Source organism: Lipomyces arxii (genome assembly GCF_038497795.1).
Source record: "Lipomyces arxii strain Phaff 12-163 unplaced genomic scaffold V1512scaffold_3, whole genome shotgun sequence".
Classification (NCBI taxonomy): Eukaryota; Fungi; Ascomycota; class Lipomycetes; order Lipomycetales; family Lipomycetaceae; genus Lipomyces; species Lipomyces arxii.
This window is the reverse complement of record NW_027117702.1, coordinates 482,924-505,221: the sequence shown is the minus strand read 5'-3', so window position 1 is coordinate 505,221 and position 22,298 is coordinate 482,924. Positions and strand designations below refer to the sequence as shown.

General features: G+C 45.7%; 13 protein-coding genes across 13 annotated transcripts; 8 read left to right on the top strand and 5 right to left on the bottom strand.

Moving 5' to 3' along the window:
- Nucleotides 1-2,629: 2,629 nt before the first annotated feature.
- Nucleotides 2,630-3,537, top strand: V1512DRAFT_259269 (cyclophilin-like domain-containing protein). Its single transcript, XM_066915612.1, has 7 exons — nt 2,630-2,737; nt 2,787-2,828; nt 2,875-2,898; nt 2,944-2,973; nt 3,017-3,034; nt 3,085-3,243; nt 3,301-3,537. The coding sequence occupies exons 1-7, from the start codon at nt 2,705-2,707 to the stop codon at nt 3,463-3,465; spliced, it is 471 nt and encodes a 156-aa protein (XP_066773066.1). The 5' UTR covers nt 2,630-2,704; the 3' UTR covers nt 3,466-3,537.
- V1512DRAFT_285484 (RNAse P Rpr2/Rpp21/SNM1 subunit domain-containing protein) lies at nt 3,446-4,146 on the bottom strand (the record flags this gene model as incomplete). Its single annotated transcript, XM_066918051.1, has 2 exons — nt 3,446-3,866; nt 3,914-4,146. 2 exons carry the CDS (start codon nt 4,141-4,143, stop codon nt 3,644-3,646), a joined length of 453 nt encoding a protein of 150 aa, XP_066773065.1. The 3' UTR covers nt 3,446-3,643.
- A 140-nt stretch (nt 4,147-4,286) lies between these two features.
- V1512DRAFT_259262 (P-loop containing nucleoside triphosphate hydrolase protein) lies at nt 4,287-6,392 on the top strand. Its single transcript, XM_066915611.1, has 4 exons — nt 4,287-4,651; nt 5,122-5,651; nt 5,698-6,062; nt 6,115-6,392. The coding sequence occupies exons 1-4, from the start codon at nt 4,390-4,392 to the stop codon at nt 6,296-6,298; spliced, it is 1,341 nt and encodes a 446-aa protein (XP_066773064.1). The 5' UTR covers nt 4,287-4,389; the 3' UTR covers nt 6,299-6,392.
- V1512DRAFT_235050 (40S ribosomal protein uS5) lies at nt 6,322-7,370 on the bottom strand. Its single transcript, XM_066914076.1, has 2 exons — nt 6,757-7,370; nt 6,322-6,708 (listed from the first exon to the last, which is right to left on the bottom strand). Exons 1-2 carry the CDS (start codon nt 7,255-7,257, stop codon nt 6,448-6,450), a joined length of 762 nt encoding a protein of 253 aa, XP_066773063.1. The 5' UTR covers nt 7,258-7,370; the 3' UTR covers nt 6,322-6,447.
- Nucleotides 7,371-7,542: 172 nt separating this feature from the next.
- Nucleotides 7,543-8,350, top strand: V1512DRAFT_259256 (ureidoglycolate hydrolase). Its single transcript, XM_066915610.1, has 3 exons — nt 7,543-7,613; nt 7,669-8,052; nt 8,103-8,350. Exons 2-3 carry the CDS (start codon nt 7,671-7,673, stop codon nt 8,306-8,308), a joined length of 588 nt encoding a protein of 195 aa, XP_066773062.1. The 5' UTR covers nt 7,543-7,613; nt 7,669-7,670; the 3' UTR covers nt 8,309-8,350.
- A 508-nt stretch (nt 8,351-8,858) lies between these two features.
- On the top strand, nt 8,859-10,045 carry V1512DRAFT_259255 (Eisosome component PIL1/LSP1). Its single transcript, XM_066915609.1, has 2 exons — nt 8,859-9,019; nt 9,067-10,045. The coding sequence occupies exons 1-2, from the start codon at nt 8,902-8,904 to the stop codon at nt 9,936-9,938; spliced, it is 990 nt and encodes a 329-aa protein (XP_066773061.1). The 5' UTR covers nt 8,859-8,901; the 3' UTR covers nt 9,939-10,045.
- A 54-nt stretch (nt 10,046-10,099) lies between these two features.
- Nucleotides 10,100-11,031, top strand: V1512DRAFT_259253 (uncharacterized protein). The gene is made up of 2 exons (XM_066915608.1): nt 10,100-10,179; nt 10,229-11,031. The coding sequence occupies exons 1-2, from the start codon at nt 10,169-10,171 to the stop codon at nt 10,947-10,949; spliced, it is 732 nt and encodes a 243-aa protein (XP_066773060.1). The 5' UTR covers nt 10,100-10,168; the 3' UTR covers nt 10,950-11,031.
- A 267-nt stretch (nt 11,032-11,298) lies between these two features.
- Nucleotides 11,299-13,619, bottom strand: V1512DRAFT_259250 (heat shock protein 70 family). Its single transcript, XM_066915607.1, has 2 exons — nt 13,425-13,619; nt 11,299-13,338 (listed from the first exon to the last, which is right to left on the bottom strand). The coding sequence occupies exons 1-2, from the start codon at nt 13,461-13,463 to the stop codon at nt 11,410-11,412; spliced, it is 1,968 nt and encodes a 655-aa protein (XP_066773059.1). The 5' UTR covers nt 13,464-13,619; the 3' UTR covers nt 11,299-11,409.
- Nucleotides 13,620-13,771: 152 nt separating this feature from the next.
- V1512DRAFT_259248 (protein-tyrosine phosphatase-like protein) lies at nt 13,772-15,011 on the top strand. The gene is made up of 5 exons (XM_066915606.1): nt 13,772-14,414; nt 14,463-14,541; nt 14,589-14,594; nt 14,638-14,747; nt 14,796-15,011. The coding sequence occupies exons 1-5, from the start codon at nt 13,939-13,941 to the stop codon at nt 14,863-14,865; spliced, it is 741 nt and encodes a 246-aa protein (XP_066773058.1). The 5' UTR covers nt 13,772-13,938; the 3' UTR covers nt 14,866-15,011.
- Nucleotides 15,012-15,040: 29 nt separating this feature from the next.
- Nucleotides 15,041-18,697, top strand: V1512DRAFT_235036 (uncharacterized protein). The gene is made up of 6 exons (XM_066914075.1): nt 15,041-15,083; nt 15,154-15,403; nt 15,455-15,514; nt 15,564-15,805; nt 15,855-16,521; nt 16,573-18,697. The coding sequence occupies exons 1-6, from the start codon at nt 15,073-15,075 to the stop codon at nt 18,412-18,414; spliced, it is 3,072 nt and encodes a 1,023-aa protein (XP_066773057.1). The 5' UTR covers nt 15,041-15,072; the 3' UTR covers nt 18,415-18,697.
- Nucleotides 18,575-19,158, bottom strand: V1512DRAFT_185982 (uncharacterized protein; the record flags this gene model as incomplete). The annotated part of the gene is made up of 4 exons (XM_066913129.1): nt 18,575-18,644; nt 18,688-18,857; nt 18,907-18,989; nt 19,032-19,158. Coding segments are annotated over 4 exons (450 nt in total), but the record flags the coding sequence as incomplete, so codon positions are not given.
- A 950-nt stretch (nt 19,159-20,108) lies between these two features.
- On the top strand, nt 20,109-20,917 carry V1512DRAFT_259243 (uncharacterized protein). The gene is made up of 2 exons (XM_066915605.1): nt 20,109-20,574; nt 20,625-20,917. The coding sequence occupies exons 1-2, from the start codon at nt 20,117-20,119 to the stop codon at nt 20,845-20,847; spliced, it is 681 nt and encodes a 226-aa protein (XP_066773055.1). The 5' UTR covers nt 20,109-20,116; the 3' UTR covers nt 20,848-20,917.
- Nucleotides 20,782-21,840, bottom strand: V1512DRAFT_101098 (uncharacterized protein). Its single transcript, XM_066912857.1, has 2 exons — nt 21,687-21,840; nt 20,782-21,642 (listed from the first exon to the last, which is right to left on the bottom strand). The coding sequence occupies exons 1-2, from the start codon at nt 21,723-21,725 to the stop codon at nt 20,914-20,916; spliced, it is 768 nt and encodes a 255-aa protein (XP_066773054.1). The 5' UTR covers nt 21,726-21,840; the 3' UTR covers nt 20,782-20,913.
- Between the last annotated feature and the right edge of the window lie 458 nt (nt 21,841-22,298).

The following is a 22,298-nucleotide window of genomic DNA, read 5'->3' as shown; positions in this document are numbered from 1 at the left end:
TAACTTTCGTTCTTAACCAACAAACTATTGTGATTTAGACGGTCTAGCCTGAGATCATGCCAGCTATATTGCCTTTACCAGTGTCTGCAAAGGTGTGAAAGTTCTTGATGCTACAAAGTTATCTGTCTCGTTTTTCGCGAATTTTATAACACCAATTCTGTACTTTCTTTACGCTATGATGAATTGACTAAACAGTACTAAATAATACCCTACTCAATTTGTGATAATGGCTGAACCAGTATTATTATTGTATTGTCTGAAATATTGAAAGCACTTACATCCGATATGACATGCGCGGTCCCGATTCATTTCACCATTAATACTACTTCTCGCTCGACAACTAAGCTCTCTACAAGCATAAAATAATATTTGCTCAATCTTTTGCACCGCCCTGTTTTGTTGCCGTATGACCGGGTCTGAATATTTTCATTAAACCTGGTACTCAAGAAAAAGGTTCTTCCGGCACACAGACCACTGTTCAAAATGTCGGTATACGCGACTCAACAACTGCAGCTATTTCCGTGTTCATTGCCAAACACAGACTCGCTACATGAGAAAAAATGCAGAAAAACTGCAAAAAAATTGGCGAAAAGTCATCTCGACCGCCATGTGATCAGTACAAACATTTCGCATTTACATTGCCTCGAAATATTTACGACCGGATACTGCGGTCGCCGATACTTGGCTTTAGCGTTAACTTCTTAATTTTGAATTTTAAACAATAAGCTTGGCGTACCCGCAGTACTCCGGCTTTGAGCGAAAACAGTTCGTTACTGAGGGGAAATGGTTTTCCAAATTTGTTATGAAACTCCTAGTCGGTCTTGAAATTGCATTCTATTTCGGGCTGCTCGCCCGCTCACCCGGCTACTGCCTGACTACTAGTTTTCAATACGGCTGCGCCGGTCACGTTTTTCAATAGAGGAGAACCCAGCGCTGAGATGACTAGACTTTTTTTGGGAGGGGAGGGTAGGGGGGGAAGAGGGTTGGTTTGCACATCACGAGATCCACTTGCGAGCTGGGCGGCTCAGACGGGGTGCTGGGTAGCACGGCATCTGCTCATGTTTTTCCACTCTGTGGATGATGCTTGCTCACAGTAGTCTTATACTTAGTAAAGACTTTGAGATTTTAAAGATATTTCTGTCGAATGAGTCGCTCGTTCAGTTAAGACAGTGGCGCGCCTTGATCTTTCGAGATCTGAGTCAAGGGAGGTGCTATGTGCACGACTCTCAGACAAACGTGCTACTTGGAATCATCCACACCAACCGTGGTCAGACGGTGGGACCAATTCGACAAAACCAACCGCTGGTTTGATTCAGCCGCGCAAAATCGACAATTTGAACGTCTGTGTTTGTCGCCGTTGAGCGGGTGGGCAGGGTCTGTTTGAGAGTTTATCGCAAGCTACAAGATTCCTGGATAGGATGCTATTGCCATGCTCAGTGAGCAGTTTATTACGAGTTCTTAAAAGCCAGCAAACGCAATCTGATCTCGTTACGCTTGTATCGTGAGAATGTCGAGACGTCTAAGTAGGCATGCACTTGTCGCGAAAACGCAATATAAATGTGGGAATATAGCAACCGAAGGTCCGCTTGAATGAACAAATTTCCGGAACATACCTGCACAGGCTCTTGCTGAATTGAGCACAATACGGTCACATACGACACGAATATGTTATTGGTTTCTCGCTTGTTCATACATTCGAAAGCGACAAGGTTTAGTCTTGTACCAACGTGGACCTGACGTAACAGGTTACTTTGCAAAGTACTTGATCTTATGCTCGCCAAAATTGTCTACTACACTACTAATTGTTTATACAGAATTTTGCTGTCCGAAATTGTCTACTACGTTGCTAATTGTTTAGGTAAAGTCTTGGAATTTGACGCCGAGTTTCGCAAATGAACAGAAACGTATGTGACGTCATTTTTGTGTTTTCATGATCCACCGGAAGTTGGCAGGACACACAAACAGTCCAGGCGGATCAGAAGCACAGTTTTGGGAGCAGCATAACAGATTTAGCACGGACGTGGTCAGACTAGTTACCACAACAGCCCGGATTTTATGACATGACCGTTCTAGTCTCGGCACTGGCCTTCTTTCCGTGGGTTTTCGGTGTTTAGAGCCATAAAAGCCTTTCGCGGCACTAGAAATTTGATTAGTCAGATCAACCTTATTCGGTCTGTCGGAGTTTTTCTACAAGGTGAAGTTTTACTTTGGCCAAAGGTCGCAGAGGCTACAGTTGTTAGAAGTAGAGAACTGAATTTAACACGTCTGCGAGCATGAATTGGAAACGTAGATACGTAGACCCGTACCCCTGTAAAGCAAGTACAACACGTAGTCACTGGCAAATTCAATGCCGTATACTATTTAGCCAGTAATTTAAAATGTATCAGAGGTTTACGACCGCATTCTTCATATGAAAAAATAGAATCCAATGCGGAGATACACCAAGACAAAAGTTTCACTCTTTCCGCTTCAATCAGGCTTCAGTCATAAAATTCAACAAGAAGCACTTTGGTACAAACTTGAATAAATTCAAGCATGCACAATCACCGGAGTTTTTAAGTCTGAAGAAAAAGGTGAACACCGAACTAGTGAGAAATTTATACAGTCTAATACAGGTTAGGGCAAAGCCATCGGCTTAGGGTAATGAAAATGTGTAGAATTTGGGTAAATTGTAGAGAACAAGGAGCAAGGAGTAAGGAGCATAATGAGTGGCAACGTCAGGTTAGAGACCTCATTGGTAATATGAGCTGATTAGAGGAGGAATAGAGACTGACGATGTGATTCAGGGTGCGATTACTGTTGAACTTTACTACGATCATGCGCCAAAGGTGTGTGTTCCAATTCTACGTCATTATTCAGATTCTAATGTAATAGACCTGCAAGAATTTTTATGAGCTTGTAAGTGTTGACTCTAAGTTGGGTAGGATGTGATTAACGAAATAGGCAAAAACTGGGTACTATAATGGAACAGTTGTGAGTTTAAATCTGATAAGACGATCTATTGCTAATCATTCAGTTCCACCGTATAATACCAGTACGCCAAAATGTGTTTATAGCAGCAGTACATTAACGAACCTTGTCTAGGACTTTATGATTCAAGGCGGTGATCCGACCGGGACAGGGCGTGGTGGCACGTCCATTTATGGCGACAAGTTTGCAGACGAAATCCACCCTGGACTCAAGCACGTCGGTGCCGGCATCCTCAGCATGGCCAACAGCGGCCCCAATACTAACGGGTCACAGGTACGTATTTACAATGCTGTTTTGTTGTTCCAGCAGTGGGCTGACGTTGGCGTTTAGTTCTTCATCACGTTGGCGCCGACAGACTGGTTGGATGGGAAACACACTATATTTGGACGCGTGAGTGACGGATTGAAAGTCTTGCAGAGGATGGCATATGTTCAAACCGGGCCTGCAGACCGACCGGTCGAAGAAATTAAGATATTGCGGGCGGTTGCTTTATGAATGTATTGATAAGTTGTAATTGCACAATGGCATAGACAGCTCGACGGTGTAGAGTCAACCAGTCGGATATAATTGTACAGTGGGAAGTAGACAGGCTCGATGCTGTAGAGCAGAGCCTGTATGCTCAGCATACCTTAAAATCGCGAGCGAATGAATGGTAGAGATGGTCAGCGTCGGACTACTTTGCTACATTGTCCCCTCGTTCTGTAAAAACCTCGTAATTTCTGTCCATTCCGACCGGGTACCGTTTCTGACCACCGCAGACCATGCAAGTATGCGTCAGCACGTCCGCATGAGCCACTTTATCTCTTGACTCGTTTTCAATCGCGACAGCACATGTACTGCCTGGGATCAATACCGAATCACACCGCTTGCATACTGTTCTCTTGATACTCGGATCTCTGATTCTCATTAGCACAGTCGCAATCAGCCTAGTAAAGTAACTTACAATCTAATTACGTTCTTGCGAGCGACAGAACGCATTTGAGAAGCGTAGAATCGACTTAATGGAGCGGTTGGTGCTGAAGTTAATTCTGCCGATGTTCGCGAGGTGTTTGCCATTAATTGAGCTGCCTGGTACAAGAATGAAATGCGCAAATACTGGTCTTTGTTCTTAATAGACTTGACTACAGCAGCAGCGGACGACTGTCCTTTCTGTCCCTTTTGTTTCTTTGCCATTAGTTGTCGGTTCAACTAAACCGAGGTGGTCGATGAAAGTTTAAGAACCAAGTAAATTACAGTCTGGGCAAACAATACATACCAAGGGTAAGGGTATAGGAAAACCCTTGATCATCGAATTCAATCATCACATCAGCAGAAGCAAATCAACCTCACAAAAACAAGAAAAGGACTCACTTGAAAGTCCTATTTTTTTCTAAATCAGATTTTTTATATTTTAATTTGAAAATTTGAACACCATTCGATATGGCTGACAACAGCGAAGAAGAACTGCTCGACTACTCCGACTCTGAAGACGTGGTGGCCCCAGTCGCACCTGCTACTTCCACCACTACCACTACTGCTGCTGCGTCTACTATTGCTGGTACAGCTGATGGCAAAGATGGAGAGAATGGAGACAAAAAGGGATCGTACGTTGGAATCCACTCGACCGGGTTCCGCGACTTCTTGCTCAAGCCTGAATTGTTGCGAGCGATTGTTGATTGCGGATTCGAGCATCCATCTGAGGGTTAGTTATTTCATCTCTACTATACGTTTTGTCCAAAAAGAAAGATTTATCGGTGCTTGCTTTGATTTGGTCGTCAAGATCATCGTGTTTGGAGTCGTTCAAATCATTGTTGACTCGTGCTTGATTGCCACATGGTGTGTGTGCGTTAATCATCACGGACTTTAATGCTTGCTATATGCGAATATGAAATGAGGGATTGGTGTTGGTTTTAATGAGCTGAATGATTGTCGTGGGACATACTGTGTTGAGATTGTGGTTTTGACGATTGATACCATTTGACGAGACGACTGTGCACTATCGTTAGACTGAATGATCCCGTTGTCCAATACTTTTGTGTCCATTTGCTTCATTGCTTTGTTTTTGACGATTTGTATTGGATTGTTGACATATGAATACGAACAAGGCGGCACCGATACATTGGACAAACATTAACAAAACTTCTTACAAATATATCTGACACGTTTAATTAGTTCAACAAGTTTGCATCCCGCAGTCGATTCTCGGCACCGACGTGCTGTGCCAGGCCAAGTCCGGACTCGGAAAGACAGCCGTGTTTGTGTTGTCGACCTTACAGCAGCTCGACCCTGTCCCAGGTGAGATTTCGGTCGTGGTAATGTGCCACACACGTGAGCTGGCGTACCAGATCAAGAACGAGTACGCCCGGTTTTCAAAGTACATGCCTGAAGTACGCACGGCCGTGTTTTACGGTGGCTCACCGATTGCAAAAGATATTGAGCTGCTCAAGAACAAGGATACTAGCCCGCACGTTGTGGTTGCCACTCCGGGCCGTTTGAACGCCCTCGTGAGGGAGAAGGATATCAGGTTAAATAACGTTAAGGTGTTTGTGCTTGACGAGTGCGATAAGATGCTTGACACTGTTGACATGCGACGGGACGTACAGGATATCTTCCGTGCCACTCCGCATCAGAAACAGGTCATGATGTTTTCAGCCACTTTGAGTCAGGAGATCCGTCCAATTTGCAAGAAGTTCATGCAGAACGTGAGTAATACAGGCGACGTCATTATGCACAAAACTAACTGTGCAGCCACTTGAGATTTTTGTAGACGACGAGACCAAACTGACACTCCACGGACTGCAGCAGTACTACATCAAACTCGAGGAGCGGGAGAAGAACCGCAAGCTCAACGACTTGCTCGATACGCTCGAATTTAACCAGGTTATCATTTTCGTAAAGTCGACCTCCCGGGCCAACGAGCTCAACCGGTTGTTGGTCGAATGCAACTTCCCCAGTATTGCTGTGCACAGTGGTATTCCTCAGGAAGAGCGTATCGCCCGATACAAGTCGTTCAAGGAGTTTAACAAACGTATCTGTGTGTCAACAGATGTGTTTGGCCGTGGTATCGATATCGAGCGTATTAACCTTGCCATCAACTACGATCTACCATCTGAGTAAGTTTGCGTATTTTTTTTGGGGGTATTTTACAAAGTCTAACACAACAAGTGCTGATTCGTACTTGCACCGTGTTGGTCGTGCAGGCCGGTTTGGAACCAAGGGTCTCGCAATCTCGTTTGTGAGCTCGAAGGAGGACGCTGAGGTGCTTGACAAAATCCAAGGCCGATTTGAGGTCAACATCACTGAGTTCCCTGAAGATGGCGTTGACCCTGCGACTTATATGAACACGTAAGTCTTGTTGTAGATTAGTTTGTATTGCTATTTGTTATAAATTTATAAGTTTAAGTTCATTAGCACAAGTCGTGTATACTACAAAGAAAATCATGTAGAACTTTTATATCAAATTATACAGGTACAAAACACAAAACCATATCAATGAACTTAGTATGACCGCTTCTCGTTAGCGAGGAGATCACTGTATGCATCCATAGGAGATTGGATGAGAGGAGTTGGGGCCCACAGGTTAGGAGTCAAGAATCCATATGTGTTTCCGATAGCGACGAATGTGGCCTTCAAGGTGTTCTCGAGGGTCTTGGTGGAGCCTGAAGATGAGGTATAAGCATCTTCGATACCAGCGAGCTGGAGCAATCTCTTAACGGCGGGAGACGCAACAACACCAGTACCACGAGGGGCAGGGATCAACTTATTTCATTAGCATTCAATCGATTGTCGAAGTGCAATACTACATACACGAACAGACACGGAACCGCATTTTCCGGTAGTCTTTCCGGCGAGGGAGTGGGGCTGTCCAAGAGAAGCACCCCAGTATCCACGGCGGACGGGGATGATGCTGAGCTTAGCAATGATGATGGCGGCACGAATAGCAGTCGCAACTTCCTTCGCGGTCTTGATTCCGAGACCGACGTGGCCGTCCCAGTCGCCAATGACGACGATGGCTTTGAATCTGGTTCGCTGACCTGCTCTGGTCTGCTTCTGGACAGGCTTGATCTTCATGACCTCGTCCTTGAGCTTAGGCAAGAACTCATCAACAATTTGATACTCCTTAATAGGGAGCGAGTGCAAGTAAATCTCCTCCATGCTCTTGATCTTGCCGGCCTTGACGAGACGGCCGAGCTTGGTAACGGGTTGCCAGGCAGCCTCTTCGTCCTTGCGACCTCCACGACGTGGACCACGACGACCTCCACGGCCTCCACGGCCTCGACCGAATCCTCCTCTTGGTGCTTCAGACATTACTTTGATGGGGTTTGTGTGTGTATGTGCGAGGTGAAGTTTTGGACCTTGTTGAAGTTGAGTAAGTTCGTGATAATTAGACAACGCGTAGTGTTTTGTGGTGCGTGACTGCTTTTTGACCTAGCAACGAAGATAGACCTAAAATGTGTGAGCCACAGTAGATGGTGAGCCACAGGTCCATAGCCACAACACGGGAATGCCTGATCGGATTCTTGACGTGTGAGCTTGTGGGGGGACTTAGTAGTGGGGGTCCAGACTTGTACTACTCATACTCCTCTTGTTCCTGTCCCAAGGGGCCCCACGCAGGAACAGTGTGTGTCCCCACAGAGTGACAGAGTAGAGCTTGAATTTATATAGTAAGCCACTTTTCCCCATCTGAGCTTTCTATTCATTCAATTAAAAATTTCCCAGTCATGACGGTCGCAAGTTTAGAATACAATGGCAAGCCTGTCGTGGCAGAAGAGTTAACACCCGAAGCATTCAAGAAATTCGGATACGTAATCTCACCTAAAGATCAGGCACCAAAAATCCCCGAGGGAACATACGGGATGGCGTACCGGTTGTCGGATGCTTCAATACCGGTCAACAACTACGGGAACTCTGAGTTTAAGACTGAAGCACCATGTGCGTTCAATTTGCAGCGATTCAAGCCTCCAAAAGCACTGGACCGCGAGAACAAGGTGTATAATTTGCCGAACGTTGAGCGACACCCGTACACTACCCAGACGTTTTTCCCGATGGGCGTTGATGCGGAGAAGGCTGCGTATTTGGTCGTAGTGTGTGAGAACGATGAGAGTGAGTTTTAGAGTTCAATTGGGCGACGACAAGGCTAATGGGAATTTTAGACAAGCTTCCTGACTTGAGCACGTTAAGGGTGTTTGTTGCACGCGGGAACCAGTCAGTGACGTACGGAGCAGCGGTGTGGCACGGTGGTACTTGTTCGCTTATTGATCAGTTGGATATGACGATGTTTATGTATGACAATGGAGTTAAAGCGGACGAGGTGCATTTGGTTGAGACTTCAGGATTAAGGATTGAGTACCATTTGTGATTTACAAATAAAAATGATATGCATTATCCACGTCTTGCTGATCAATCCTTCCCTCACCCTAACAAATTAATTTATGCGGTAGTTGATAAAAGAGTAAATGAACGCGATGGTCCAGCCCCCTGATCGTCGGAGAAATTGACGTCAATGCCTTAACTGCACCTACATCGCGGGTCTTGGGTCACTCGGGTCAGAATTATGCAGGTACATCCAGACCCAGCAAGCTGCAGATCTCAATCTCTACGTCATAGATGCCTTTTACATCTATTCAAATTGATCTAAATTAAAGGTTCTTCTTTTTGTTTTTATAGTAAAATACTATTTACTTTACCGTCATAAACACTGCATTAAATCTCCGGTTTGATTGCCGGTATGTGTGTGAAGAAAAGCGCCGCATGCCACGAGTGTACACAATTTGCTGCACGATGACGAGACATGCCGTTTGTGGTGTAACAGCACGCTATTACGTAACAGTGCTACAACACGCTTACATAACCAACTATCACATAAATATCAACAACTCCCCACCCGCATCTCCTCCAATTCATCATCGTCATCATTCAACTCCCAATTATTTTCTATAAACACAATCAACAATGCACCGAACTTATTCAATGAGAAACAGCCGGGCCCCTACGGCTCAGCAAATGGCTACCCCTCCACCTCCTCCATCGTCAACAAAGACTGGTAGATTCTTCGGCAAGGGTTCCATTGGTACGTATCGTATTAATTGTATTTGTATTTAGTCTAACTATCCTTAGCACACACTTTCCGTCGTACTACTGCCGGATCGTTTGGTCCTGAATTGTCACGCAAACTTGCTCAGCTTGTCAAGATGGAGAAGAATGTTATGAGATCGATCGAACTTGTGTCTCGCGAACGTCGTGAAGTTGCCAAGCAGCTCTCGCTTTGGGGTGAAGAGTGCGATGACGATGTGTCTGACGTCACTGACAAGCTCGGTGTTCTTGTCTATGAAGTCGGTGAACTTGAGGATCAGTTCATTGACCGTTACGACCAATATCGTGTCACCATGAAATCCATCCGGAACATTGAGGCTTCCGTTCAGCCCTCGCGCGATCGCAAGCAGAAGATCACTGACCAGATTGCTCAGTTGAAGTACAAGGACCCTAACTCGCCAAAGATTGTTGTTCTCGAGCAGGAGCTTGTTCGTGCCGAGGCCGAGTCGCTTGTTGCTGAAGCTCAGTTGTCTAACATCACACGTGAAAAGCTAAAAGCAGCGTTCGCCTACCAATTTGACGCCCTCCGTGAACACTCTGAGAAGCTTGCTATGATTGCTAACTACGGACTTTCGCTTCTTGACTTGATTGACGACTCTGCCGTCACTCCTGGTGAGACCCGCCCCGCTTACGATGGGTACGAGTCGTCCAAGCAAATCATCATTGATTGTGAGAACGCGCTTGCGAACTGGACATTTGAGAATGCGGCGGTTAAGCCTAGTATGTCTTTAAGAGAGAACCGCAATTCAGAAGGTGGATTTGATCTTGAGGATGAGCCTCTTCAGCCAGGCGAGACTGATGAGTGGGCCAGTGATGCCGAGGCACCAAAGGAGACCGTTGAGTCTGGGACTGCTGAGGGGAGCACGGAGGTAAAGCCAGCTATTGTTGTCGTTTAAGTTATGTAGCGCGCGCAGTGTAATAATTAGCTCTTTTGATGTATTTTTTTATTTTATGGTTGGGATTTGTTACTTCTCTGAGTAAATAAAGAATTCTTATATAATCATGTATTCTCGTATTGTAATGTCTATTGTCGTCAGTCACATTGTGTGACAACCTGTCCAACCCGAGCCGCTTCTAGTATACAACCTCTTCACACACAATGAAGTCACCTCAATAACCAAATTGAATGCCAATAATGTACCAAACTACGCTCATAATTTGTCGGCGCAATACTAATGTAGTATAGACGAAGATACGTTCAACTCACGCCATCGGACGCTATCCTGGCTCGGATCTTTCTTGACCCGTCCGACGTCTCGTTTTTCGACAAGTCAGTCCTCGGCACTGTGTTTCGCGACATTAAGCCCACTGTGTACCGACGTTTGCGCGACCAAAAAACTGAGAAAGGCGTGTCCGTCGCAAGTGTGGTCGGTGACCGAGACGGAAGAGAAGCTGATCGGCAGCAGCAGCAGCAGCAGCAGCAGCAGACGACGTTAAGCGGCGGTGGGATAGTGCGAGAAAACGCGACCGCGAACCGGACCGGCGACTTGATTGCGCGACACGACTTGGGCTGGGAATGTTTACTTTTTCTAGTTAAGGACAGAGGCAAGAGCAGTGCGCTCGTGGTCAAGGATTTAAAACTCTTGCCGCGCCGGACCGCGCGAAGCCAGGTAATTGATCTCGAAAACGATGGCCAGGAGTTACCGGATGACGATGCTGTGCCGCTGGGGAACGATGGTGATAGTGAGGATGATGACGACGTCAAACCGGATATCAGCACTGGGTATATCGGGTTCGACATCTACGGCAAGGCGCTCTACCTTGTCTTGCGTCGGGTTCGAAGTAAGGGCGGCGGTGATGATGTAGAGCAGGATGAGAATGTGGTACAGGAGAGTACTGTTGTTGACTGGATCAGTGCGTCTCAAGCTATGACTCCTAATGATGGTGTTGACTTTGAAGCCCGGTAGCGGCCGAGCGTTGTACGATAGATCGACGAACTATACTATTTTTCTATATATAGCTCCCTAATAAATGAAAATTAGTAGACCATGCCATTAGAAAAGGTCGTAGACAACAGTGCAATGCGTGGGAATGAATGCCAATCAAGAAGTGCAGTCATATATAAGTGTTTGTCTGTATTGTCCAATACTAGAGATTCGTACCAAACACTTTCTCGGTGCGTCTAGACTTACGAACAGTTTACTTCACGGTTATAAACCGGTAAAAACAGCACAGCACACTATTGTAACAGCGAGGTGATATCGGCTAGTCGTACGTCGTACGTGACTTTGGGTTCAGGGGCCAGAAACTTTTCAATATGGCAGAGGCTAAGACCGGAAATCAGTCTCTTTATATTACTACTATGTACAACGACGCAGACATCACGAGCAAAAATCATTTCACCCGTAATCTCACACATCAACCTTTTTACTCTTCATCCTTGGTCTCCTTGGTTTCCTTAGCCTCAGATTCAGCCTTCTTCTTGTACACAAGTTCGAACAGCTTCAACGACGCGTTCTGAACCTCGTCGCTCTTCTCCTTCAATCCGGTCGCAGAGACGTCCTCGCCGGCCTGGGCCTTGGCAACCATCTCGCGGAGCTCAGTAATCAAGGTCTTCAAGTTCTCGGCCTCGGCCTTGTCGATCTGCTCCTCAAAGTCCTTGAGCGCAGTCTCGGTGTCGTTGCAAATACCATCGGCCCGGTTCGCGTTCTCGATTGCGTCACGTCGTTCTTTGTCTTGTTCGCGGAACTTCTCGGCGTCGTTGACCATGTTCTCGATCTCAGAGTCGGAAAGACCAGAAGAACCGGCAACAGTGATTGACGAGTCCTTGTTGGTAGCCTTGTCACGAGCAGTGACGTTGATGATACCGTCGGCATCAATGTCGAAGGTGACCTCAATCTGAGGAACACCTTTTGGCGCCGGTGGAAGACCAGACAAAGTGAAGTTGCCGATAAGCTTGTTGTCCCGGACAAGCTCACGCTCACCTTGGAACACACGAATCTCCACCGAGGTCTGTCCAGAAGCGGCAGTAGAGAAAACCTGCGTCTTCTTGGTAGGAATGGTAGTGTTACGGGTAATCAACCGAGTGAACACACCACCGAGAGTCTCGATTCCCAAACTCAAGGGAGTGACATCCAACAACAAAATGTCGGTAACCTCTCCAGACAAAACACCACCTTGGATAGCAGCACCGATGGCAACTGCCTCGTCAGGATTGACAGACTTAACGGGCTCCTTGTTGAACAGCTGCTTAACAGTCTCGGTGACCTTAGGCATACGGGTCATACCACCCACCAAGATAACTTCGTCAATCTGGGAAGCAGTCAAGCTGGCGTCCTTCAACGCTTTCTTGACAGGCTCCACGGTCTTCTTGATCAAGCTGTCTACAGTAGACTCGAACTGGGCACGGGTCAGCTTGGTGTTGATATGCTTTGGTCCACTGGCGTCAGCAGTGATGAAAGGCAAGTTGATATCGGTCGAAACAGTAGACGACAGCTCGATCTTGGCCTTCTCAGCAGCCTCACGAATACGCTGGATTGCCATTCTGTCGTTCTCAAGATTAATTCCGCTGTCTTTCTTGAACTGCTCGACGATCTGTCGTACAAGCACAATATCGAAGTCCTCACCACCAAGGTGGGTGTCACCGTTGGTGGACTTGACCTCAAAAACACCACCTTGAATCTCAAGAATAGAGATATCGAAAGTACCACCACCAAGATCAAAGACAGCGACAACCTTGTCCGCTTCCTTGTCAAGACCGTAAGCTAAAGCAGCCGCAGTAGGCTCGTTCACGACACGGAGGACGTTAAGACCACCAATCTGACCGGCGTCCTTTGTAGCTTGACGCTGGGCATCGTTAAAGTAAGCTGGCACAGTGACAACAGCGTTCTTAACAGTCTTGCCAAGGTAAGCCTCAGCGGTCTCCTTCATCTTGTTCAAAACGAAACCTCCAACCTGGGAAGGAGAGTAGCGCTCGCCACGAGCCTCGACCCAGGCGTCACCGTTCGTATGCTTGACAATCTTGTAAGGAACTTGCTTAATATCTTTCTGAACTTCCATATCTTCAAATCGACGACCGATAAGTCGCTTAGTGGCAAAAAGAGTATTTTCTGGGTTAACAACGGCCTGACGCTTAGCCGGCACACCAACAAGTCTCTCTCCATCAGCTGTGAATGCGACAACTGAAGGTGTAGTTCTAGCACCTTCACTATTCTCCAACACTTTTGGGACCTTTCCTTCCATCACGGCGACCGCGGAGTTTGTTGTACCAAGATCGATACCAATGACAGCACCTTGGACCTTTCCATTTGAGTTAAATCTTGCCCCGAAAGTTGATTTCAGCGAAAGACGTGTAGTCTATATGAAGTGTTAATATATTGATTATGCGACAACTTAATGAATATCTATCGGATAGATGTTCAATTTTCCGGAGGAGTACATACCTGACGCAGAGTATTTCTTGATAGCTTAGCAGCCAACATTATGCCAATGACTAATAATAGTTAAATAGCTATGAAAGAGTGGGAGGAAGTGTAAGAATGACGAGATTTAAAAAGGTCAAAAGAAATGGAAGAAACGGATGAAAATGGAATTCGCAGGAAGAAAAAAAAAAGTAAAAAGTTTAAATCTGTGACGTTGACCTAAGTGTAATTATGTTATGTGTATTTATGCACTTAATTTTTGAGCCGCACCCGCACAATTTCTCCGGGAGAATTCCGTTGGGCAACAATTTAATTGCGTTATTTGCGTTGAATGATTTGATTATTTAGTATAGAACTCGTTATTCTGAGAGAAAGAATTGTGGAAATAAAGTGGAGGAGTAGTTTGTATTATGTAATCAGTTCTATCATGTAACATGCACTTGTAGTGATGGTGTACGCTGCATGACTACTCCCAGCATACGCCCTCTATACTATCCATCCCACACACAGCAACACACAGCACATACAGCACACAATGGACACAATGGACACAATGGACACAATGGACACATCGTGTCCCGCCCAAAACAGGTCTCGAACACCAATGCTCCCTCGTGTTCTCGTACCTCCATGTTTCTTAACTGACCCAACTGTCATTCCAGACTGGCGATACGAAAGCCGTCGACAAGCTCAACAGATTCTAGCCCATGTGTGGCTCGGTCCACTGTCCGCAGTCAGAGACGAGCAGTTTCTTAAATCAAACAACATTTCACAAATCATCGCAATCTCAACAAACGAAACTTTAAAAATCATAAGCTCTCGTGTGCCTGAATTCTGCAGTATACAAAGGATTGCCGTTGCAAGTGCAGATCACCTAGTGCCTGCGTTTTCCACCGCTACACGAATGATTAACGAAGCAGAACAAAACGGGCAGTTTGTTTTGGTTTACTGCGAAACAGGAAATGAAAAGAGCGCGGCTGTAGTTGTTGCGCACGTTATGGAAACAACAAGGTCAGTTTTGCAAATTCATTCAGCGACTAATCATGCTTATGTTATCAGATGGGGACTTTTCAAATCAATACAATACGTTCAGTCGAGACGATTTTGTATCGCTCTTGATGATCAAATTAGGTTCCAAGTAAGTTTTGCTCCGTCGATATGCTACCAATACTAACATGATCATAGTTGCAAGTATGTATATTACGTCCACTGCGTATTCACTACTAATATCTAGACTTACGAAACATTAATTAATGCACGGTTTTTAGTCGATCAAGCCGGTCCTTCTGCTACTATCAACCGAAGGCGCAGAAATCTGGACGATTTATATGAAGACCGCGATGAGTACGTCTAGTTCAATTCTATACACTCATTCAATCTAACAATTCATAGTGAATATACTAGAGACGGACAAGTCCCGTTCAGAGATGCTTCACATTTAGACTCAATGATTGCAGACTAACTCAGTTACATTTCTTGTACTATAGATTATGGCTAGGAGTATACGGATTGCTTTGTATTGATAGGAAAATAGAATGCCATACTTAAATTTTACATACTATAAAACACCAGGGTTAGGGCATACTGAACAATATTACTGAGTTCGACTTTTTTTGACATTTTCAATATTTCGCCTGAAAGACCTTATTAACAGGCAGCATCTGTAAAAATGGCTAAAAAGTAAGATCTTGTTTATTTAAGTTATCTTTTATGTATTTTTCAAGATCTGGTATTAACTCTGCACTTGTAGAGACAAAAAGTCAAAGAAGCAGGATGATTACTGGGATACTGGGTTCGAGGAAGATCAGGATCTTGCCGCACCCTCTGAACACGATGCAGAACAGGCTGGTGCGCCTGCGCTTGTACCTGTTGAGTTAGAATCTGCCGTTGAAGCAAAGGCAGATGCATCTGAAGCCGGTAACACGCCTTCTGCCAGCATAAATGGTTCCGTCAAGGCCGATGAGGACGATGAACCGGCTAGTGGTGGTGTTCAGCTTAAAGTAAGAACTATACCTTTCTTAAATTGTGCGATAATACTGACAGCCTGATAGAGTAAGAAAGAGAAAGAGCGTGAAAAGAAGGAAAAGGAAAAGTTACGAAAGAAGCAGCAGGTATGTGTGTTATCCTACTTAAATGAGAGTGCAATCTAATGTAATACAGATGGAACGTAAGAAAGCTGGTGGCGCTCCTCCCGCTCCAGTAGCAGTAGCTACTACTCCTACAGCTGCAGCAGCGAAGGAAGACGAGCCCGAAGCTCCTGCCACCCTCGCTGCGTCAAAGAAGGGCGGCAAGGATGCCAAACCGAAAAAGAAGAACGCAATGATTGCTGCGCTTGAGAAACAGGTTGAGGAACGACGAAAAGCAGAGGAAGAGCGACGGAAGGCCGAGGAGGAAGAACGACTGTAAGTTGTTTGCTTTTCGAGTGCGCTAGCAAAAACTGACACGGTATAGCCGTATTGAAGAAGAAGAGCGAAGAGTTGCAGAGGAGGCGCGTGAGAAAGAAGAGGCGAAGGCGCGCAAGAAAGAGAAGGAGAAGGCAAAGCGCGATGAGCTCAAGAAGGAGGGCAAGTTGCTGACCAAAAAGCAAAAAGAGCAACTCCAACTTCAGCAGAAACGTGCGCAACAATTACGGGATGCCGGTGTATACATTGCTGGATTTGACGAAGCAAATAAAGATGGTGAATCCAAATCGAAGAGACCGGTTTACGGTAACAAGAAGAAGGGTAAAGATGCCGCCAAAATCAGCTCGCCTTCTCCCGTGGAGGTCAAGGAAGTTGCCAAGCCTGTTGAAGTAGCCAAGTCTATTGAAGCACCCGCCGCTGCTGCCGCGGAAGAATCTGACAACGAAGACGACGCTCCTGCATCTTGGGAAGACGCTTTGGCTGACTCTGACGATGACACCAACGATGCTTCGTCTGACAGTAATGGTAGTACACAGAAGACTGAGATTTCAGATAATGACAAGCAAGTTCGGTCGACCGCTGAACAGGAAGAAATGGATGCCGATGAGTTAGCTCGCAAGGAACAAGAACAGGCTAAGGCTGAGCGAAAGGCTGAGGTTGAGCGGGCCAAAGCAGAAGCTGAGGCGAAGAAGAAAGAGGCTGCACATAGACGTGATGTAAGTGTGATGTGGCAGATTTGCAATAAGCCATGCTGACTCATAATTTAGAAGCGACATAAGGCCGCATTAGATGCTCGATCAAAGGACGATTTGCGATCACCTATTTGCTGTATTTTAGGCCACGTCGATACCGGTAAGACTAAGCTACTGGACAAGGTTCGTCAGACCAACGTCCAGGAAGGCGAAGCCGGTGGTATTACCCAGCAGATTGGTGCAACCTATTTCCCGATCGAGGCCATAAAGCAGAAGACTGCTGTTGTTGACAAAGACGAGGCGTTTGACTACAAAGTTCCAGGACTGCTTATCATTGATACGCCTGGTCACGAATCCTTTACTAACCTCAGAACCCGTGGTTCGTCGCTCTGTAACATTGCCATTTTGGTCATTGATATCATGCATGGTCTCGAACAGCAGACCCTGGAGTCGATTAGATTGTTACGTCAACGAAAGACGCCTTTCATCGTCGCGTTGAACAAGATTGATCGATTGTATGGATGGGAGGCTATTCCCGACAACGCGGTTCAAGACTCGTTGGCAAAGCAGTCCAACGCTGTTCAGCGTGAGTTTGATGATCGTGTACAGAAGACGAAGATTGCTCTCGCAGAGCAAGGTCTGAACTCGGAGCTGTACTACAGGAACAAGAACATGGCTCGAAATGTCTCGTTAGTACCGACCTCCGCCGTCACCGGTGAAGGTGTTCCCGACATGTTGAAGCTCTTGATCGAGCTTACGCAGAATCGTATGAGCGACAAGCTGATGTACCTTTCGGAGCTTGAGTGTACCGTGCTTGAAGTCAAGGTCATTGAGGGTCTCGGTACCACTATTGATGTTGTACTTTCAAACGGTATTTTGAGGGAAGGCGACCGAATTGTGGTGTGTGGTATGAATGGTCCGATCGCGACCAACGTGCGGGCGTTGTTGACACCTCAACCGTTACGCGAGTTGCGTATCAAGTCTGCATACGTTCATCACAAGGAAGTCAAAGCTGCACTGGGTGTCAAGATTGCGGCCAACGATCTCGACAAGGCTATTGCCGGTTCAAGATTATTGCTTGTCGGTCCTGATGACGACGAAGAAGAATTAATGGACGAGGTCATGTCTGACTTGGCCAGTCTTGAGACCGCGCTTGACAAGAGCGGAAAAGGTGTTTGTGTGCAAGCGTCTACTCTCGGTTCGTTGGAGGCGTTGTTAGAGTTCTTGAAGCAGATGAAGATCCCAGTCATGTCGATCTCGATTGGGCCGGTCTACAAGCGTGACGTGATTAAGGCCACGACTATGCTTGACAGGGCGCGGGAGTACGCCGTGATGCTGTGTTTCGATGTCAAGATTGACAAGGAAGCCGAGGACTTTGCTGAGCAGCAAGGAATCCGAATCTTCAGCGCCGACATCATCTACCATTTGTTTGACGCATTTACAAACTACCAGAAGGAGCTGCTTGAACTCAAGCGCAAGGAAACAGCGGGACAGGCTGTGTTCCCGTGCGTGTTGCACACCATCAAGGTCATCAACAAGCGTAATCCGATGATTATCGGTGTTGATGTCATGGACGGTAGTGTCCGAGTTGGTACTCCTATTGCCGTGGTGCGTGTTGACCCTGCAACTCAGATGCGACAGGTTTTGAGCTTAGGCCGGGTCGTGAGTCTCGAAGTCAACCACAAGACGCAGGACATCGTCAAGAAGGGTCAAGCGCACGGTGGTGTGGCCATGCGTCTTGACACGCCTGCGAACCAGCCGACGTGGGGTCGTCACGTGGACGAGACTGATGTTTTGTATTCTGAAATCACGCGAGACTCGATCGATACGTTGAAGGACCCGGCGTACCGTGACGACGTGACGAGAGACGAGTGGTTGCTGATCAGACAGCTGAAGGCTGTGTTTAGCATTGCTTAAAATCGTTTCCAGTTTTATGATCAAATTAGTTTTCTTTTTTGCACGTTTTGTTGGGTGATTCAAAAAATCAATTGTAAATGCTTATTTATGGCTAATGTCAGTCTAAAAAAAATGCAAAGTCTCTCATATCTACAGTATCTAGTTAATTGTCGTCAGGCTTTCGTCGGCTGCGTTTTTTGTCGGATCGTTTTTGCTTGTGGTTCAATCTGTGTTGGTTTGACTTCTTGTGTCTAGTCGTGTTAAAAACTGTTCACGCGGACGAAAAGTACTTACATTTGGTCCCATTTATGCCTTTTTTCCGTCGACGCTGCCGGTGGGATAAACGCGCAGTCTTGGATCATGTCGTGTAGTTTCTTGAAACATGCGTCCAAGTTCTCTGTCCGGTGTCGAGACGCGTCCGAATGTACGACAATTTTATCGTGTTTGGTTAAATATCTTAAATGCTACCCCTGGGATTAGCATGTTTCCGACTGATTGATTAAAACAGCACACTTTTTCACGTAGTCTGTACAATATGACGTCCGGAATCCAGTCTAAATCGCGCCATTCGCACTTGATTGTGGCTTTGGTGTTGACTTACATTGTCAGTATAGAACCGCGACCCGGTAACGACTTACGCTTATTCACATTCTGTCCGCCTGGCCCGCTTGAGTGCGCGTACGACACGTCGAACTTGTGACGCGGAATGTCTGTCACTGTGAACTTTGTTAGCCAGACGCGCGCGTGATCGATTTCGGATGGTGAGAAGACGGGTTCGACGTTGTCGAATAAATCGGTGGAGTATGCTTTTACGAAGAAGCGTGGGTGGACGAAGTGTTGCACCAGTCTGCTGGTACAGCGTAGGAGCCGCGTTAGTGACGGTTTGATTTGTAGTGACTGTTGGATCACGCTCAGTGGTATTCGCGGCGCCATTTGCTCGGAGATCTTTCGATTAGAAGCGTTAACAGTGTAGATCTGGTGTGGTCAAGATTGCCTCGGTCGCGCATAGTAATTGGTACTATCTACAGCCACACTATAACCCCATTTTGTCTACGTTTTAGTCGTCATTAATGATGCGTTTATTTACCGATTGTAAGCGCAGTACTGGTAGATTCATTAACAATACTCAGGGACTTAAAGGCAACGCCGTAGAGTTACATTCATGCGCAAGTGCAAACAAATAATCCATGCTCTAATGCGCCATTTTCTGGTCAACGCCATTATACTTCAAATCGTGCTGTGAGGTAGGGATTACGCTCATGTGCCTTGATCCTGATAAGTCTTTTTAAATCCTTTTAGGTAATTGACGCAGTTTTAAAGTGTCAGCAAGAGTTCATCTTTGGTTTACCATATTTTAAAGTATCTCGAGATTAACACACTGTTGAACGCTTGCTTCATATTTATGGCGAGCCCGGGAATTAGCGGACAACTGTGATTTATTGAAATTCACCACTCAGAAACCTCGTTCCGGTAGATCCCATTTGAAGCCAACTTTGTTCTAATTCGGGGATGGTTCGCTCGTTCTCAAAGACTTATCAGCCGCATACAATTAGAGTTTAGATGTGCGGCGTCGAGCTTGCATAAGTGACGTCATGTTCGCCATGTGTATGGATGCATCTACGTTTTTGCCTTGAAAGATGCCGCTAATTGCGATATATAATTATCTACTTAAAGTATAGTAATTCCCAGTAGCAAATAATAGTAATAATACAAATCTTTAAACATGACTTCACCACAAGTAGATTACACAACATTTACACCGGAACAAAGAAAAGAATACGAAACCAGTCGTAAATATGTAGGATTCGGCAAAGGTGCACTTGCAGGCGTCGCGGTCGGGCTAGGACTGAACCTCCTAGCTCGCTCACGATTCCCGGTCGTCTACCAGTCCACCGCGTTCAAGGCCGCCATCGTCACAATACCGGTCGCCGGTCTGTCCCGTGTTGGTGCCGACCATGAATTGTCGCATGCTATTTATAGAGAACGAGGCGTGTATGAAAAAATGCAGGAGTCAGAAATCGATTACAGCAAGCTGTCTACTGTAGACAAGCTCAAGACCTTTGGCACTCAGCACAGACTCGGACTCGCAATTGGAGCTTGGCTGGGATCTCTTGGAGGATCTGGATATCTTGTCTGGAGAGACAAGCTTATGACTCCAGCGCAGAAAATAGTTCAAGCAAGGTATGCAAATTGCGTTTATAATTTTATGCAGTATGCTAATATTGTCACAGAATGTACGCTCAAGGATTCACATTAGCAATGATAATAATCGCTGCAATCGGCAGTTTTTCAGGTTTCAATGGGCCTCATTACATCCCCGATCCAAATGACAAGCAGCATCATCACCTTATAAAAAACCCGAATGACAAGAGTCACAGCGAGGTCGATGATCATTGGAAGACGGTGCTGGAAGACGAGGGAATCAATATTGAGAATAAAGCAAGTGGAAAATAAAAATACAGAAGTTTTATTGTAGAATACAGAAACCAGAATAATACAGTACTTCAAGGCGTTTACTCATCAATCCATCTTAAGATATTGAAACACAGTAGCTCTAGCAGTAATCACAGTTTGCGGGTCCAATAACTGTTCAAATCGAGGTTCGCGGTACTGTCTTGCAAAGTTGCGGTACGCGTCAAGATAGTGTTTTACTTTGTTGTTGTACGGGTCGGCTTCAAGATACGCGAACTTGCCAAGAATGGTTGCATGCGGATGTGAACTCCAGTTACCAAACCTGTTTGCGTTTTTACCGCGAATTCGTTTGCTTGATCTAGATCTCACACTACTGCCGTGTCTGCTCTTGCGTTGACTCATCGTAAATGCCCATATCGACGGCTCCGCGTACGGAGAACTGGGGTATGAAGAATACGCGGATCCGGTTCTGGGAACTTGACGGTCAGGTTCGTGGTCAGCATTATCAAAATCAGACGACAGGTGGTGGTGTCTATGTAAACTCAGTCGTCTTTTAAACGAGCTCCACTTGTTGGAAGACTTTGTCGAGTTTTCTGAAAACTCAATTTTTGAAGGCGACGAGAGTGGCACGTAATATGAGTACTCTGGCGGAGTCTCTGGAGGCCTGACCCGTGTTTCTATTTCAAATCTGCTTTGATCCACTTCCCGTGCAATGTCTGCATAGCTTGAACGGTCAGTATCTGTGGGTTCGAGTATCAGTTTCTGCAGTTGCAACTCAAGTCGGTCTGCTATGTCTGCGTTCAAGTTGCCAATCGAATGGCGTCTGTGTCGTTGTGACTAAATGATTAGACTTAAATTCTAACAGATACAATCAGCTTTACCCGACGGAAAATGCGTTTGAATGTGTTTGTTGAAGACATGTTTTTGCGTAGCAATCAAAACAACAGAATGTACAAAACAACAACCAGGACACTTTCAAATACTCAGAACAGTCGGCACAGAACTCACTGACGTCGCAAATAGTCTAATACCAAAACCAACAGTAGCACACTTGTAGGCATATCAAACAGAATAAAAGGATAAAAAGGCCAAAGGATGTAGAAAATACACGAGCATCAGAGACAGAATGAAGAGGACTCAGTCAAAAAAGTCACGGCAACTTCCGCTTAGAATGAGCCGCACAATGACCTCGGATCATATATATTTTTGACGGCGTGAAATAATGCCAAATAGTACACGCAATTAAGAAATGATAAGTTTGTAGAATGAGACTATTCCAATAGAAACAAGAACTGCTTTTTGTGTTGTAATTATATGAGAAATGTATGAGAAATGAACGCTGAATGACTGAACGCTGAATGACTGTCCGCGCGGAGATGACCCATTCCCTTAATCTCATACTGGACAAAAAACTCTTTAAACAATACATTTTTCTGTGCATTAAATGTCACTTGCACTGCGTGTCGAATTGTTTTTGTAAGTCACTTTCATTG

Coding starts and splice junctions, on each gene's coding strand:
- V1512DRAFT_259269 (XM_066915612.1), top strand. CDS start 2,705: ATGAGTGGCAACGTCAGGTTAGAGACCTCATTG. Junction 2,829..2,874: donor ACTACGATCATGCGCCAAAG/GTGTGTGTTCCA, acceptor CTAATGTAATAG/ACCTGCAAGAATTTTTATGA. Junction 2,899..2,943: donor GCAAGAATTTTTATGAGCTT/GTAAGTGTTGAC, acceptor TTAACGAAATAG/GCAAAAACTGGGTACTATAA.
- V1512DRAFT_259262 (XM_066915611.1), top strand. CDS start 4,390: ATGGCTGACAACAGCGAAGAAGAACTGCTCGACTACTCCGACTCTGAA. Junction 5,652..5,697: donor GCAAGAAGTTCATGCAGAAC/GTGAGTAATACA, acceptor CTAACTGTGCAG/CCACTTGAGATTTTTGTAGA. Junction 6,063..6,114: donor AACTACGATCTACCATCTGA/GTAAGTTTGCGT, acceptor TAACACAACAAG/TGCTGATTCGTACTTGCACC.
- V1512DRAFT_235050 (XM_066914076.1), bottom strand. CDS start 7,257: ATGTCTGAAGCACCAAGAGGAGGATTCGGTCGAGGCCGTGGAGGCCGT. Junction 6,709..6,756: donor GCGGTTCCGTGTCTGTTCGT/GTATGTAGTATT, acceptor TAATGAAATAAG/TTGATCCCTGCCCCTCGTGG.
- V1512DRAFT_259256 (XM_066915610.1), top strand. CDS start 7,671: ATGACGGTCGCAAGTTTAGAATACAATGGCAAGCCTGTCGTGGCAGAA. Junction 8,053..8,102: donor AGTGTGTGAGAACGATGAGA/GTGAGTTTTAGA, acceptor TGGGAATTTTAG/ACAAGCTTCCTGACTTGAGC.
- V1512DRAFT_259255 (XM_066915609.1), top strand. CDS start 8,902: ATGCACCGAACTTATTCAATGAGAAACAGCCGGGCCCCTACGGCTCAG. Junction 9,020..9,066: donor CTTCGGCAAGGGTTCCATTG/GTACGTATCGTA, acceptor AACTATCCTTAG/CACACACTTTCCGTCGTACT.
- V1512DRAFT_259250 (XM_066915607.1), bottom strand. CDS start 13,463: ATGTTGGCTGCTAAGCTATCAAGAAATACTCTGCGTCAG. Junction 13,339..13,424: donor CAAGAAATACTCTGCGTCAG/GTATGTACTCCT, acceptor CACTTCATATAG/ACTACACGTCTTTCGCTGAA.
- V1512DRAFT_259248 (XM_066915606.1), top strand. CDS start 13,939: ATGGACACAATGGACACAATGGACACAATGGACACATCGTGTCCCGCC. Junction 14,415..14,462: donor CACGTTATGGAAACAACAAG/GTCAGTTTTGCA, acceptor TTATGTTATCAG/ATGGGGACTTTTCAAATCAA. Junction 14,748..14,795: donor TTATATGAAGACCGCGATGA/GTACGTCTAGTT, acceptor AACAATTCATAG/TGAATATACTAGAGACGGAC.
- V1512DRAFT_235036 (XM_066914075.1), top strand. Junction 15,515..15,563: donor AGTTACGAAAGAAGCAGCAG/GTATGTGTGTTA, acceptor AATGTAATACAG/ATGGAACGTAAGAAAGCTGG. Junction 15,806..15,854: donor GCCGAGGAGGAAGAACGACT/GTAAGTTGTTTG, acceptor GACACGGTATAG/CCGTATTGAAGAAGAAGAGC.
- V1512DRAFT_259243 (XM_066915605.1), top strand. CDS start 20,117: ATGACTTCACCACAAGTAGATTACACAACATTTACACCGGAACAAAGA. Junction 20,575..20,624: donor CAGAAAATAGTTCAAGCAAG/GTATGCAAATTG, acceptor ATATTGTCACAG/AATGTACGCTCAAGGATTCA.
- V1512DRAFT_101098 (XM_066912857.1), bottom strand. CDS start 21,725: ATGTCTTCAACAAACACATTCAAACGCATTTTCCGTCGG. Junction 21,643..21,686: donor TCAAACGCATTTTCCGTCGG/GTAAAGCTGATT, acceptor CTAATCATTTAG/TCACAACGACACAGACGCCA.